Source organism: Rattus norvegicus, chromosome 4 (assembly GCF_021556685.1).
Source record: "Rattus norvegicus strain SHRSP/BbbUtx chromosome 4, alternate assembly SHRSP_T2T, whole genome shotgun sequence".
Taxonomy (NCBI): domain Eukaryota; kingdom Metazoa; phylum Chordata; class Mammalia; order Rodentia; family Muridae; genus Rattus; species Rattus norvegicus.
The window spans coordinates 168080536-168095929 of record NC_141537.1 but is presented as its reverse complement, the minus strand read 5'-3'; the positions used below and the strand labels follow the sequence as shown (position 1 = coordinate 168095929).

Below are 15394 nucleotides of genomic sequence, written 5' to 3'. Positions count from 1 at the left end.
CAGCAGTTAAGAGCGCTGGCTGCTCTTCCACAGGTCCTGAGTTCAATTCCAAGCAACCACATGGTGGCTCACAATCATCTGTAATGAGAGCCAATGCCCCATAAATAAATAAATTAAAAAAATAAGATTCATAACAATGATAAACAGTAATAATAAAGTCAATCGACATGAAACATTTTCTGGATTTTTGCTCAGGTTTCACAGCAGAATGAATGGTGAATGTACCAGATGCAAAAGCAGGTCAAAATGAATAAATCTCATGCAAAGCCTAACATTACAAAATACATCACTATTTACATTTTAGCAAATAAATATTCAAATTAGAGTGAGAACATTTCAAATTTAAAATATAAATACTATAACCCATCTGAGAACAAAATAATACTCTTGACAATTTTTCATTTGCTCAAGAAAAGTGGGCGCAAACCTTATGATTTTATTGAGAACTCAATTGGGAGCATATGTTTAGGGTTTTCAAGAGGCCCATTTGAGATTTGGATTCACACATCTACACCAGGGTACAAGCAACCATTTGCCCATGATGAACTAAGGTTGAAACTACCTATTAAAAGATATGTCCAGCCTACAGGAGATTTTGGTTGTGATCTTTTCTGTTATAGAATTCATAATGGGAACTTTGGGAAATGGATTTATTGTACTGATAAACAGTACTTCCTGGTTCAAGAGTCGGAGAATCTCTGTAATTGATTTTATTCTCACTTGCTCGGCCATCTCGAGAATGTGTGTTTTGTGGACAACAGTTGCAGGTGTCTCTTTCTACAAGGCATTATTTTACTCTAAAAGTTTGCAAGTATTTTTTGACATTATCTGGACAGGATCCAACTATTTATGCACAGCCTGTACAACCTGCATCAGTGTCTTCTACTTGTTCAAGATAGCCAACTTTTCTAATCCAATTTTCATCTGGGTTAAACAGAGAATTCATAAGGTGCTTCTGTCTATTGTTCTAGGAACAATCATCTATTTCTTCTTATTTCTCATTTTTATGAAAATAATAACTAATTATTTTATATACGACTGGACAAAATTGGAACAAAACAAAACATTCACTTTTTTAGATACTCTAACTGGTTTCTTAGTCTACAATGTGATTCTCATATTTTTTTTTTGCAGTGTCTCTGACATCGTTTCTTCTTTTAATCTTCTCTTTACGGAGCCACCTCAGGAGGATGAAACTACAGGGCATACATACCAAGGACACAAGCACAGAAGCACACATAAGAGCTATGAAAATTATAATTTCATTCCTCTTGTTCTTCATCATATATTATATCAGCAACACTATGCTTACTTTTTCACATTCCATTCTTGACAATGTGGTTCCAAAAACTTTCTCTTATATCCTAACATTTATGTATTTATCTATTCATCCCTTTCTCCTGGTTTTATGGAACAGCAAATTGAAATGGGCATTCCAGTGTGTATTGAGAAAGCTAGTGTGTCATAGTTGATGTTATCCTTTGTTTCAGTAAGTACAGTCAATATAGCTAATGGTTTTCTAAGTTAAGGAAATTGGAAGAAGGAATAAAGAGGAGGAATATATTCCTTTTCAGATCATCTTTTCTGTCATTATGTGCTTTACATACTATTGAGAATTGTTGACTAGATCTGAGCATCTTTAAAATGAATAGGAAAGGATGCTTCAATCCAACTTAGAATAGAAAACTAAATAATCACAGGAGGCAGAGATATTGGAGAGGGGAGGAGGAAGGAAAAATGGGAATGGGATCTTAGGATCAGGTATGGGGAAGACAAGAGAGAATCCCAGAGAAGCAGGAATGTTAATGGAATTATGTAGCTGACAAGGGTAAGAAGTGGGGAGAACTCCCAGAAAGTCCCAGAGAAGCTCCCGGGACTCAATAGGGGTGAACTTAATTGAAATGCTCAACAGTGCAGAGATGGAAACTGAAGATACCACCTCCAGTAGACAGGCAGGACACTCAGTTTAGAGCTGGGGTCACCAACCCGCCTTCAAAAAATTTCATCCAGAATTGTTCCTGTCTAAAAGAAATTCAGGAACAAAAAATGGAGCAGAAACTGCAGGAAAGGCCATCTGGTGACTGGCCCAACTTAGGATCCATGTCATGGACAGGCACTAACCCTGACAGTGTTACTTATTCTATGTTGTGCTTGCAGAGAGGAGACTAGGATGACTGTTTTATGAGAGGCTCTACCAGTCGCTGCCTAAGACAGATACAGATACTTGCACCCAACCATTAGATTGAGGTCAGGACACCTATGGAAGAGTTAGGGGAAGGATTGAAGCAGCTGAAGCAAATGGCAACCTCATAGGAAGACCAAACTAGATACGAGGGAGCTCCCAAAGACTAAGTGATAAACTGTAGGGGCTGGTCCAAGGCCCCACCACATCAGTGGAAGACAATGTGCCTAATTCTGTAGAGACTTGATTGCCTAGGGAAGAGGTATGCCCAGGGGTAGGGGGAGGAGCAACCTCTCAGATGTTAAAGGTAGGAGAGATGGAGTGAAGGTCTCTGGGAGCAGGAACTGGGAAGGGAAACAACATTTGAGATGTAAATAAATAAACTTATTAATGCTAAAAATTAATTAAATGAAAAAGAAAAAAGTTTCAGCATTGTGCTTTAGATATAAATATTATTTAATAACATCATGGTACATTGACAAATACTTTAAATAAGGTACTATCTTACAGAATAATTTTAATATTATTATGATTGATACCAATAAAATAGAATACAAATGCATTAAAATTTTGACAGATGTTCATTTGTAGCATATATGAACATATATTTGTGCATGTAAATAAAACTTTTGAGTTCTTTAAATGAGCTTGAAAATGTCCATTCTAAAAATCTCAATTAATTGATTATTTTTACCAGTACCATCATTAAAGTAAACATTGAAATTTATGATTTTATGAAACTTTCTTTTACAGAATAAAATTATATCATTGAAAGGAAATTTCTTTGAGAGTTATTTCCAAATTTGTGACTAATTTTATAAGTATCTTTATAAAACAAGGGCATACTATAACTACAAAAATGTATCAGAGAAAATAGATTTCAAACTCATCATCATAATTTGGAGTGAATTTACTTAACACTTCTAAGAATAACTACATAATGAATGTAAGAACCTAGATGGAACCATTTATATATTTGAAAATGAAGGACATGAATAAAAAACGACCAATGTTTTATGGAGTCACTGGAGCACAGACATGACCTCACTGAAGGCAGCTACTACAGAGAAATAAGAGAATATTTCAAAAGAAGGAAAAAAACATAAAAAGCAATCTGAATACAGATTAATTAACCTTAAAAATAATGGTGATTCACTTTCACAAAATAGAGTTGGTCTCTCATGTACTCCTTGCCTAAACTGTGCAAATTCATTCATTCATTCATTGGAACACCTGCAAGAAAATAAACTATGAAGCAGATAAAAATAGAGCTAAAATTAAATTATAAACCAACAAAATTTAAAGTACTTAATGAAATGATTTATTAATTGTAGCGGTATGAATTTGGAGAATCATTTTGTAATTGTTTTAGGTGATGTTACAATATATAATTTTCTTTTTTTATTGGTTACTTTATTTATTTACATTTTAAATGTTATCTCCCTTCTAAGTTTCCCCTCCACAAGCCCCCTATCCCTTCCTCCCTACTCCCTGCCTCTATGAGGGTGCTCTCCCACCTGTCCACCAATCCAGCCTCAGCAGCCTAGTGTTTCCCTATCCTGGATCATCAAGCCTCCATAGGAACATGGAGCTCCCCTCCCAGTGATGCCACACAAGGCAATCCTCAGCTAGTCCCATGGGTCCTTCCATGTGTACTTTTTGGTTGGTGGTTTAGTCCCTAGGAGCTTTAGGGAGTCTGGCTGCTTGATATTATTGCTCTTCCTATAAGGTTGCAAACTCCTTCTGCTCCTACAATCCTTGCCCTAACTTCCCCAATGGGGTCCCCACACTCAGTCCATTGTTTGGCTGTGTACATCCGCATCTATATTGGTCAGGCTCTGATAGAGTCTCTCAGGGACAGCTATACTGGATTCCTGTCAGTAAGCACTTCTTGGCATGAGTAATAGTGTCTGGGTTTGGTGTCAACAGATGGTATGGATCCCTAGAAGGGGCAGTCTCTGAATGACCTTTCCTTCAGTTTCTGTTCCACTCTTAGTCCCTGCATTTCCTTTTGACAAGAGGAATTCTGGATTAATATTTGACAAGAGGAATTCTGGATTAATAATTGAGGTCGGTGGGTGGCTCCACCCCTCAACTGAGGGCCATGCTTTTTCACTGGATATGATCTTTACAGGTTCTGCCCCCCCCCGCCCCGTTTTTTAGGTAATTTGGCTAAAGTCCTTCCTGTTGTTTCCTGGGAAACTCTTGGGTCCCTGGTACCTGGGACTTTCTAATGGCTACTTCCAGTTCCCCCTCTTCCACTTCAACACACCTACTTTCAAATTCCTGACACTCTGCACTTCACCATCTTCTCCCATATCTGAACTGGCCCCCCTTTTTCTCTCCTCCTCCCTCCCTCCATAACCCTTTCTCCTTCTACCTCTTAGAGATTATTCTCTTCCCCCTACTATGTAGTACTGTAGCATCCACACTTTGCTGTGATCTTCTTTCTTCTTGAGTTTCACATGGTGTGTGAATTTTATCATGGGTATTCTGAGCTTTATTTTTGGCTAATATCCACTTATAAGTGAGTATATGCCCTGTATGTTCTTTTGTGACTGTCTTACCTCACTCAGGATATTTTTTAAGATCCATCCATTTGACTGTGAATTTCATCATTTTTAATAGCTGAGTAGTACTCCATTGTGTAAGTGTATCACATTTTCTGTATCCATTCCTCTGTTTATGGACATGGGTTCTTTCCAGCTTCTGGCTATTATAAATAAAGCTGCTATGAACACAGAGGATAGGTCAAAGGTTAAGAGCACTGAATGCTCTTCCAGAGGTTCTGAGTTCAATTTCCAGCAACCACATGGTGGCTCACAACCATGTGTAATGGGTTCCGATGCACTCTTCTGGTGTGTCTGAAGATGGTGACATTGTATAATTTTCTAGAATAAAGTCAGTATATCAATTTTCAATGTTGCAGAAAATATAGTTACATTATTTATATGGTGTTAGGATCAAATATAAAAATGATAACATTGAAGTCCTAACATAAAAAGGGGGATTTGAAAAGTAACTGAGAAACAATATCAAGATAACAGGTCATGGGGGGTATAATACAAAGAAACAGATACTTTAAAACAGGTTTCTGTTGATGATGGGTTTTTTGCTTTGTTTTGCTCTTGTTTTGTTTAGCAAACATTGGAAAATTATAAGTAAGTTGTAGTAAAAACCATGATTTGAAAGACAAATTTTAAGTCTAATGTACTCGAAATTTGGTAGACAATTACTTGTTGAAATTCAAGTAGAACTGGGCACCATGAAATTTAGCTGTAATTTTTTGATATATAGATTATTTGTTTCCTAAAGATATAGGTACTAGGAAGATGACATCCAGTGTAATATGTTAAGAAGCTGAAGGGCCCAAGTGAGGATGCCTCAATCCCACTTGCCAGGAGGAAGAAAGCAATCAGAGCATTGAGGAGAAAGGGAGGATTCTGTGTCTGAAACGGGACAAGGAGAAGAAGAGGGGAATATGATCCAGTATTACGTGGGGGAAAAGGACTGAAGCCCTGAGGGCCAGTAGAAATAATAGAAATAGCCAACCTCAAGAGATAGGATGTGTGGGTCCCTCCAAAATGTACCAGGAATCTGGGAGGTAAGAGATTCTTAGAACACAAACGGATGGACCTTAGAAGAAACACCCTACAGTGGGGAGAGGAAACTTGTAGAGCCCTCCTTTAACAAAAAGACAGGGCATCAAGTGAGGGATGGAATTGCTATGCCATAGTCAAAAATTCTGACCCAGAATTGTTCCAGTCTGAAAGAACTGCAGGGGCAAAAATAGAGAAGAGCCTGCGGAAAAGAAGGTCCAGTGATAGGTCCAAAATAGGATCCAGCTTAAGGGGAGGTCCCAAGGCCTGACACTATTACTGAGGCTATGGAGTGCTCACAAAAAGGGACTTATCATAACTGCCCTCCAAAACACCAAATAAGCAATTGAAAGAGTCAGATGCAGATATTTACACTCAATCAATGAGCAGAAGCTGGTGATTCTTGTGGTTCAATTAGTGAAAAGCTGAAAGAAGCTGAGGAGGAAGGAGACACTGTAAGAGAATCAGCAGTCTCAACTTAACTGCCCCTGTTCTCAGACACTGGAAAAACCAAGCAGCATACACCAGCTGATATGAGGCCCCAGCACATATATAGCAGATGACTTCTAGGTTTGGGTTCAGTCAGAGAAGATGCACCTCACCCTCAAGGAACTGGGGGCCCCTGGGAGTGGTGCAGTCTGGTGGTGTAGAGCATAGGGGTGGGTGGGAACATCCTCATAGAGACTGGGGGTTGTGGTGGAGGTATGGAATGCGAACATTCAGAGGGAGAGTTATAAAATCCGGAGTATAAAAAAGATTAAAAAATAAAAGAACTACACTTGATAGCCTCCTGCACTACAAAATACTTGGCCTAAAGTGTAAATAGCATCACATTTGAAAAACTGAGTTTCAGGAAGAGAGAGGGATGAATAATGCAAAGTCAACCATAGTTGGTACAATTAAAAAATAGGCTAAGAGGTTGTAATCATAATTGCTCCTTTATTTAGTGTTGTCTTTTCCAACTCCCCTATTTCTGCATGTGCTTAACCCTGACACTTGTTCACAAACACCTCTAATATTGATCTGTTAACCAAATAAGCTTTTGTAATAGTTTCAGTTCTAACACCTATGAAAAACTGTTTGACATCAGCAAAGAATGGTGCTATTTTCAGGGAAAAAGATTTGAAATTGTCCCATTAAGTTAAACAGTTTCAGATATAAAATGTTTTTCCACACATAATCAGTATTTGGAATATATTTATATACTCAGACTACTTTTGGAAATGAAGAGGTCAACAGAGAGAGGGAAAGGGCAGTCAGGAATGAGAGGAGCATAGTGTATGGTGAGTATCACCAATACATTACACACAGACTTCAAAATATCACAATGAAAGCAATCATTTTTATAGATTGAATACATAATAACAAGGAGGATAAATCTTATAGCTTGAATATATAGTAACAAGAAAGAGAAATCTTTGTTGATCAGGAAAATTACATGGCATCCAGAATGTCTTCTATACATGCAGATTCTGAATGTTAAGAAGTTTTAAGGAAGAGTACACATGGACAGGCCCATGGCTCCAGCTGCATATGTAGCAGAGGATGGCCTTGTTTGGGCACCAAGGGGAAGAGAAGCCAAGGTTTGACCCCCCAGTATAAGTGAATGTCAGGGTGGGGAGACAGGAAAATTTGAGTGGTTGGGGAGGGAGAACATCCTCATAGGAGTTGGAGGGGGATGCCATAGGGGGTCTATGGACTGGAAAACAGGGAAGGGAATAACATTTGAAATGCAAATAAAATTATCCAATAAAAAAAGAATTTTTAATGAACAACCCCATTCCTTTTTTATTCTCTAGGTAGATGGGAAAAATATCCTACTAACTCATTCAATACAAAAGATGTGTGTTTTAGGCTCCTATCAAGAGTAAAAATGAAAGTTCATATGTCAGATATATAAATACTTAAGTGTAATTATTAAATGTTAACTAACTTTAAGCAAAGTATACAGAATCCTAATTTGTTCACTGGACCACCATGACAGTATTTGAATTATAATTACAATTCAAAGAATTTCAAAGATAAGACAATAATATTTATCTGTGTATGTCTAAATAATCTTTACTTAAATCATACAGAAAACTTTAATGAGTTTTTCATATTTAAATATGCCCTTCTACATTTATTACAAAGTGTTCCCAGTGTACACTATATTTTTTTTATTAACTTGAATGTTTCTTTTTTAAATTTCGAGTATTACTCCCTTTCCCGGTTTCCAAGCAAACATCCCCCTAATCCCTCCCCATCCCTCCCCCCCTTCTTTATGGGTGTTCCCCTTCCCATCCTCCCCCAATTGCCGCCCTCCCCCCAATAATCACGTTCACTGGGGGTTCAGTCTTAGCAGGACCAAGGGCTTCCCCTTCCACTGGTGATCTTACTAGGATATTCATTGCTACCTATGAGGTCAGAGTCCAGGGTCAGTCCATGTATAGTCTTTAGGTAGTGGCTTAGTCCCTGGAAGCTCTGGTTGCTTGGCATTGTTGTTCATAAGGGGTCTCGAGGCCCTTCAAGCTCTTCCAGTTCTTTCTCTGATTCCTTCAACGGGGGTCCTATTCTCAGTTCAGTGTTTTGCTGCTGGCATTGGCCTCTGTATTTGCTGTATTCTGGCTGTGTCTCTCAGGAGAGATCTACATCCGGCTCCTGTCGGCCTGCATTTCTTTACTTCATCCATCTTGTCTAATTGGGTGGCTGTATATGTATGGGCCACCTGTGGGGCAGGCTATGAATGGGTGTTCCTTCTGTGTCTCTTTTAATCTTTGCCTCTCTATTCCCTGCCAAGGGTATTCTTGTTCCCCTTTTAAAGAAGGAGTGAAGCATTCACATTTTGATCATCCGTCTTGAGTTTCATGTGTTCTATGCATTTAGGGTAATTCAAGCATTTGGGCTAATAGCCACTTATCAATGAATGCATACCATGCATGTTTTTCTGTGATTGGGTTACCTCACTCAGGATGATGTTTTCCAGTTCGAACCATTTGTCTATGAATTTCATAAAGGCATTGTTTTTGATAGCTGAGTAATGTTCCATTGTGTAGATGTACCACATTTTCTGTATCCATTCCTCTGTTGAAGGGCATCTGGGTTCTTTCCAGCTTCAGGCTACTATAAATAAGGCTGCTATGAACATAGTGGAGCACGTGTCTTTTTTATATGTTGGGGCATCTTTTGGGTATATGCCCAAGAGAGGTATAGCTGGATCTTCAGGTAGTTCAATGTCCAATTTTCTGAGGAACCTCCAGACTGATTTCCAGAATGGTTGTACCAATCTGGAATCCCACCAACAATGGAGGAGTGTTCCTCTTTCTCCACATCCTTGCCAGCATTTGTTGTCACCTGAGTTTTTGATCTTAGCCATTCTCACTGGTGTGAGGTGAAATCTCAGGGTTGTTTTGATTTGCATTTCCCTTATGACTAAAGATGTTGAACACTTCTTTAGGTGTTTCTCAGCCATTCGGCATTCCTCAGCTGTGAATTCTTTGTTTAGTTCTGAACCCCATTTTTAATAGGGTTATTTGTCTCCCTGTGGTCTAAATTCTTGAGTTCTTTGTATATTTTGGATATAAGCCCTCTATCTGTTGTAGGATTGGTTAAGATCTTTTCCCAATCTGTTGGTTACCGTTTTGTCCTAACCACAGTGTCCTTTGCCTTACAGAAGCTTTGCAGTTTTATGAGATCCCATTTGTCGATTCTTGATCTTAGAGAATAAGCCATTGGTGTTTTGTTCAGGAAATTTTTTTCAGTGCCCATGTGTTCAAGATGCTGCCCTAGTTTTTCTTCTATTAGTTTGAGTGTATCTGGTTTGATGTGGAGGTCCTTGATCCACTTGGACTTAAGCTTTGTACAGGGTGATAAGGGTGGATCGATCTGCATTCTTCTACATGTTGACCTCCAGTTGAACCAGCACCATTTGCTGAAAATGCTCTTTTTTCCATTGGATGGTTTTGGCTTCTTTGTCAAAAATCAAGTGCCTATAGGTGTGTGAGTTCATTTCTGGGTCTTCAATTCTGTTCCATTGGTCTATCTGTCTGTCTCTGTACCAATACCATGCAGTTTTTATCACTATTGCTCTGTAATACTGCTTGAGTTCAGGGATAGTGATTCCCCCAGAAGTCCTTTTATTGTTGAGGATAGTTTTAGTTATCCTGGGTTTTTTGTTATTCCAGATGAATTTGCAAATTGTTCTGTCTAACTCTCTGAAGAATTGGATTGGTGTTTTGATAGGGATTGCATTGAATCTGTAGATCACTTTTGGTAAAACGGCCCTTTTTTTTGTAGTTTTTCTGTAACACCATTCCTCCTTCCCCCTGTCTTATAGAGGATGATCTCACCACAACCTATCAAAGCCAGGCCTCTTCAATCCCTGGGAGTACAGAGATCTCAGAGAGTACTGAGATCCAGGTTAGTTGAGACTACTGGAATTCCTACAGTCAACCTCTTTCAGTTTCTCCAGCCTTCCCATAATTCAGCAACAGGGGTCCCTGTCTTCAGTCCATTGTTTGGGTGTAACTATCTGCATCTGTCTCAGTCCACATGTTGGGTCTCACTAAGTACAGTCATGATGTCCTTGTTTTTTAAAAGCAGAGTAGTATTTCATTGTATAAATGAACCACATTTTTGTATCCATCTTTTTATATTGGGACCACTGGGTTGTTTCCAGCTTCTGGCTATCATAGGTAATGCTGCTATGAACATAGTGAAACACGTGTCCCTGTGGCATGGTGGGACATCTTTTGGGTTTATGCCCAAGAGTGGTATAGTTATGTCTTTAGGAAGATGTATTTCCAACTTTCTTAGGAAGCTCCAGCTGTATTTCCAGAGTGGTTGGACCAGTTTAAAATCCTACCAGCAATGGAGGAGTGTTCCTCTTTCGCCACATCCTAAACTCCTAAAGAAAGAGAAGCAGTCATTAAAGTCTCCCAACCAAAAAGTGCCCAGGATCAGATGGGTTCAGTAGAGAATTCTATCAGACCGTCATAGAAGACCTCATGCAAATACTGTCCAAATATTCCACAAAATTGAAACAGATGGAGCACTACCAAATATCTTCTAAAAAGCCACAATTATTTTTATACCTAAACCACACAAAGACCCAACAAATAAAGAGAACTCCAGACCAACATTCCTTATGAATATTGAGGCAAAAATACTCAATATAATTCTTGCAAACAGAATCTAAGAACACATCAAAATGATCATCCATCATGAACAACTAGGCTTCATCCCAGGTATGCAAGGATATTTCAATATATGGAAAACCATCAATGTAATCTACTATATTAAAAAAAACTCAAAAATAAAAACAACATGATCATTTCATTAGATTCTGAGAAAGCATTTGACAAAATTCAGCCCCCCTTCATGATAAAAGTCCTGGAAAGATCAGGTATTCAAGGCTCATATCTAAACATTGTAAAAGCAATATACAGCAAACCAGTAGCTAACATTAAACTAAATGGAGAGTAACTTGAATCAATCACACTAAAATCAGGGACTAGACAAGGCTGTTGACTCTCTCCCTATTTATTCAATGTAGTTCTCAAAGTCCTAGCCAGAGCAATCAGACAACAAAAGGAGGTCAAATGAATAGAAATTGGAAAGGAAGATATCAAAATATCACTATTTGCAGATGATATGATAGTATACTCAAGTGACCACAAAAGTTCCAACAGAGTCTGATAAACACTTTCAGCACAGTGTCTGGGTATAAAATTAACTCAAACAAATCAGTAGTCTTCCTCTACTCAAAGGATAAACAGGCTGAGGAAGAAAGTAGGGGAAATGATACCCGTCAAAATAGTCCCAAATAATATAAAATATCTTGGTGTGACTTTAACTAAGCTAGTGAAAGATCTGTATGAAAAGAATTTCAATCTCTGAAAAAAATTGAGGAAGATCTCATAAGAAGGAAAGATCTCCAATGTTCATGGATTGGCAGGATTAATGAAGTAAAAATGGCCATTTTGCCAAAAGCATTCTGTAAATTCAATGCAATACCTATCAAAATTCCTACTTAATTATTTATAGAGGTAGAAGGAGCAATTTGCAAATTCATTTGTATTAACATTTGGAAGAACAGAGGGTAGTGAAAACTATACTCATCAATAAAAGAAATTCTGGGGGAATCACCAAGCCTGAGTTCAAGCAGTATTACAGAGCAATAGTCATAAAAACTGTATGGTATTGTTACAAAGACAGGCAGATAGATCAGTGGAATAGATTAGAAGACCTAGAAAGGAACCCATATACCTATGGTCACTTTGTATATCGAATATCAAATGGCCAAGAAGCACCTAAAGAAATGTTCAATATCCTTAGTCAAATCAAATCAAAAGGGAAATGCAAATCAAAAGAACCATGAAATTCCACCTCACACACATCAGAATGGCTAAGATTAAAATTCAGGAGACAGCAGATGCTGGTGAGGATGTGGAGAAAGAGGAATACTCTTCCTTTGTCGGTGGGATTGCACACTGGTACAACCTCTCTGGATATCATTCTGGAGGTTGCTCAGAAAATTGGACATTGCACTACCTGAGGACCCAGCTATACGACTCCTGGGCATATACCCAAAAGATTGTCCAACATGCCACAAAGACACATGCTCCACTATGTTCATAGTAGTCTTATTTATAGTAACCAGAAACTGGAAAGAACCCAGATGCCCTTCAACAGAGGAATGGATACAGAAAATGTGGTACATCTACACAATGGAGTACTGCTCAGCTATCAGAAAAAAAATGGCTTCATGAAATTAATAGACAAATCAGTGAAACCAGAAAATATCATCCTGAGTGATGTAAGCAAATCACAGAAAAACACACATGGTATGCACTCATTGATAAGATCATATTAACCCAAATGCTCAAATTACCCAATATGCAATGCACAGACCACATGAAACTCAATAAGGATGACCAAAATATGGATGCTTCACTCCTTCTTTAAAAGGGTAACAAAAATATCCACAGTAGGTGAGCAGGCAAAGTTTAGAGCAGAGAGTGAAAGAACAGCCATTCAGAGTCTGCCCCACATGTGGCCTATTTATATACAGCCACCAAAACTAGATAAGATTGGCTAATCTAAGAAGTGCATGCTGAAGGGGACTGCAAATAGATCTCTCCTGAGAGACACATCCAGACCATGTGAAATACAGAGGCGACTGCTAACAGTAAACTACTGAACTGAGAATGTGACCCCCTTTGGGGGAATCAGAGAAAGGACTGAAAGAGCTGAAGGGGCTTGGGACCCCATAAGAACAAAAATGCCAACCAACCAGAGCTTCCAGGGTCTAAAACACTACCCAAAGACTATACATGGACTGATTCTGGGCTCCAACTGCATAGGTAAGCAGTGAATAGTCTTGTTGGGGCACCAGTGGAAGGAGAAGCCCTTGGTTCTGCCAAGGTTGAACCCCCAGTGTAAGTGAATTGGGGGCAGTAATGGGTGATGGATGAGGAGGGGAACACACATATCGAAGGGGAGGGGCTGGTTAGGGGGCTGATGGACAGGAAACTGGGAAAGGGAATAATATTGGAAATGTAAATAAGAAATAACCATTTTAATAAAAATGGAAAAAAATACTCTTTGAAGACAATTGTCCACAACTTATGTTGTTTTATTATCTATTGATAGTATGCTTACATTTGTCTTTTCAGCGTATGTTCAGAAAGAAAGGTATATATTGTGGGATTATACAAAATATGAAAGTATGTCATTCCTAGGCATCCAAGCACCCATGTGTAATAAAAAACAGCAAAGAAGGAGTCTGGGCCTTTGGATCTGAGCTCCTTCCAACTCACATGTTGACAATTTTGGATTACAAATACACATGAAACTCTGTATGTTCTACAGCTCATTAGTAATGAGATTGAAAGATCCAAAATGTATCATATAGCTAATTTTTGGTGAATCATATTGTTATAATCTTTTTCCTCTAGAACATAAGCTGAGGGAATCAAATTTTCCTTAGCTGAGACAATGCAAAATGATAGAACAGTGAAAGAGAATATATCTTTATTTGCATGTTAGCAAATGACAGCTGTATGCACTTTGTGATTTTCTGCAATACAGTACAGCCACTGGAAGTATATATATATCTTAATCTTGACTGAGGTCATATAAGGGATTTCACAAGAATGTGCAGAGTCAGTAGCAAAATTTTACTATGTTCATTGATATTATGTCAGTCACTACGTAAGAAGGAAGACTTGAAAGAAAGCTTATCTGAGTTTTTAAGAATACATGGACATTTCAGCTTGGCAAATGACGAGCTGTGAATTTTTGTCATCTGGACATGGGAAGCAGCCTGTATGATATCTTAACTATTGTCATGATTGCAGAGTTTATATTCGGAAATGTGACCAATGGATTCATAGTGCTGACAAACTGTATTGCTTGGCTCAGTAAAAGAACTCTTTCTTTCATTGGTTGGATCCAGCTTTTCTTGGCCATTTCCAGAGTGGTTTTGATATGGGAAATGTTACTAGCATGGCTGAAATATATGAAGTATTCATTTTCATATTTGGCTGGCACAGAATTAAGGGTTATGATGTTGACCTGGGTAGTTTCCAATCACTTTAGTCTCTGGCTTGCCACCATTCTAAGCATCTTTTATTTGCTCAAAATAGCTAGTTTCTCCAGACCTGTTTTCCTGTATCTGAAGTGGAGAGTAAAAAAAGTGCTCCTGCTGATTCTTCTCGGAAATTTAATCTTCCTGATGTTCAATATATTACAAATCAACACTCACATAGAAGACTGGATGGATCAATATAAGAGAAATATAACGTGGGATTCCAGAGTGAATGAATTTGTGGGGTTTTCAAATCTGGTTTTATTGGAGATGATTATGTTCTCTGTAACACCATTCACCGTGGCTCTGGTCTCCTTCATCCTGTTAATCTTCTCTTTATGGAAACATCTCCAGAAGATGCATCTCAGTTCCAGAGGGGAACGAGACCCTAGCACAAAAGCCCATGTGAATGCCCTGAGAATTATGGTCTCCTTCCTCTTACTCTATGCCACTTACTTCATATCCTTTTTTATATCATTAATTCCTATGGCACATAAAAAAGGACTAGATCTTATGTTTAGCCTAACTGTTGGACTTTTCTACCCTTCAAGCCACTCATTTATCTTGATTTTGGGACATTCTAATCTAAGGCATTCCAGTTGTCTGGTGATAACCTATCTGAGATGTAAGGAAAAGGATTAGAAATTCACTATTCCATAAGGCAGTTAAACCACATGCTATTAGGTATACTCAGTGCTAGATCCCTAGGCAAGCATTAACATTAAAAATATATAATTTCTAGATTCTTCTATTTGTGATAAACCACTCACTTAGAATAATGCTAAAGTAGCGTGATGTTGTATATAAGTGTAAGAATAAAATGTAATTAATTTAGTTTAGGCACAATAACATATGCCTACTAAGTAAAAACTAGGCAGGCTGCTACACTCATATTAGAATCCAGGCTGAGGTATATAGACTCAAGAAATACTGTGGAATAAAGATTTTAATTTTCATTCTATTGTGAGTTATGTGAAATCAATGCCATTAAAGGCATACACAAGATTTTCACACACTGAAACAACTTCTTGCACTTTGTCATAT

At 38.2% G+C, this 15394-nt stretch overlaps 1 protein-coding gene and 1 pseudogene across 1 annotated transcript; both read left to right on the top strand.

The window, feature by feature from the left end:
- The first annotated feature begins 574 nt into the window (after positions 1-574).
- Positions 575-1472, top strand: Tas2r122l-ps1 (taste receptor, type 2, member 122 like, pseudogene 1; annotated as a pseudogene).
- Positions 1473-14074: 12602 nt separating this feature from the next.
- Positions 14075-14992, top strand: Tas2r121 (taste receptor, type 2, member 121). The gene has a single exon (NM_023997.1). It carries the CDS (start codon positions 14075-14077, stop codon positions 14990-14992), a length of 918 nt encoding a protein of 305 aa, NP_076487.1.
- The last annotated feature ends 402 nt before the right edge of the window (positions 14993-15394 follow it).

Coding starts and splice junctions, on each gene's coding strand:
- Tas2r121 (NM_023997.1), top strand. CDS start 14,075: ATGGGAAGCAGCCTGTATGATATCTTAACTATTGTCATGATTGCAGAG.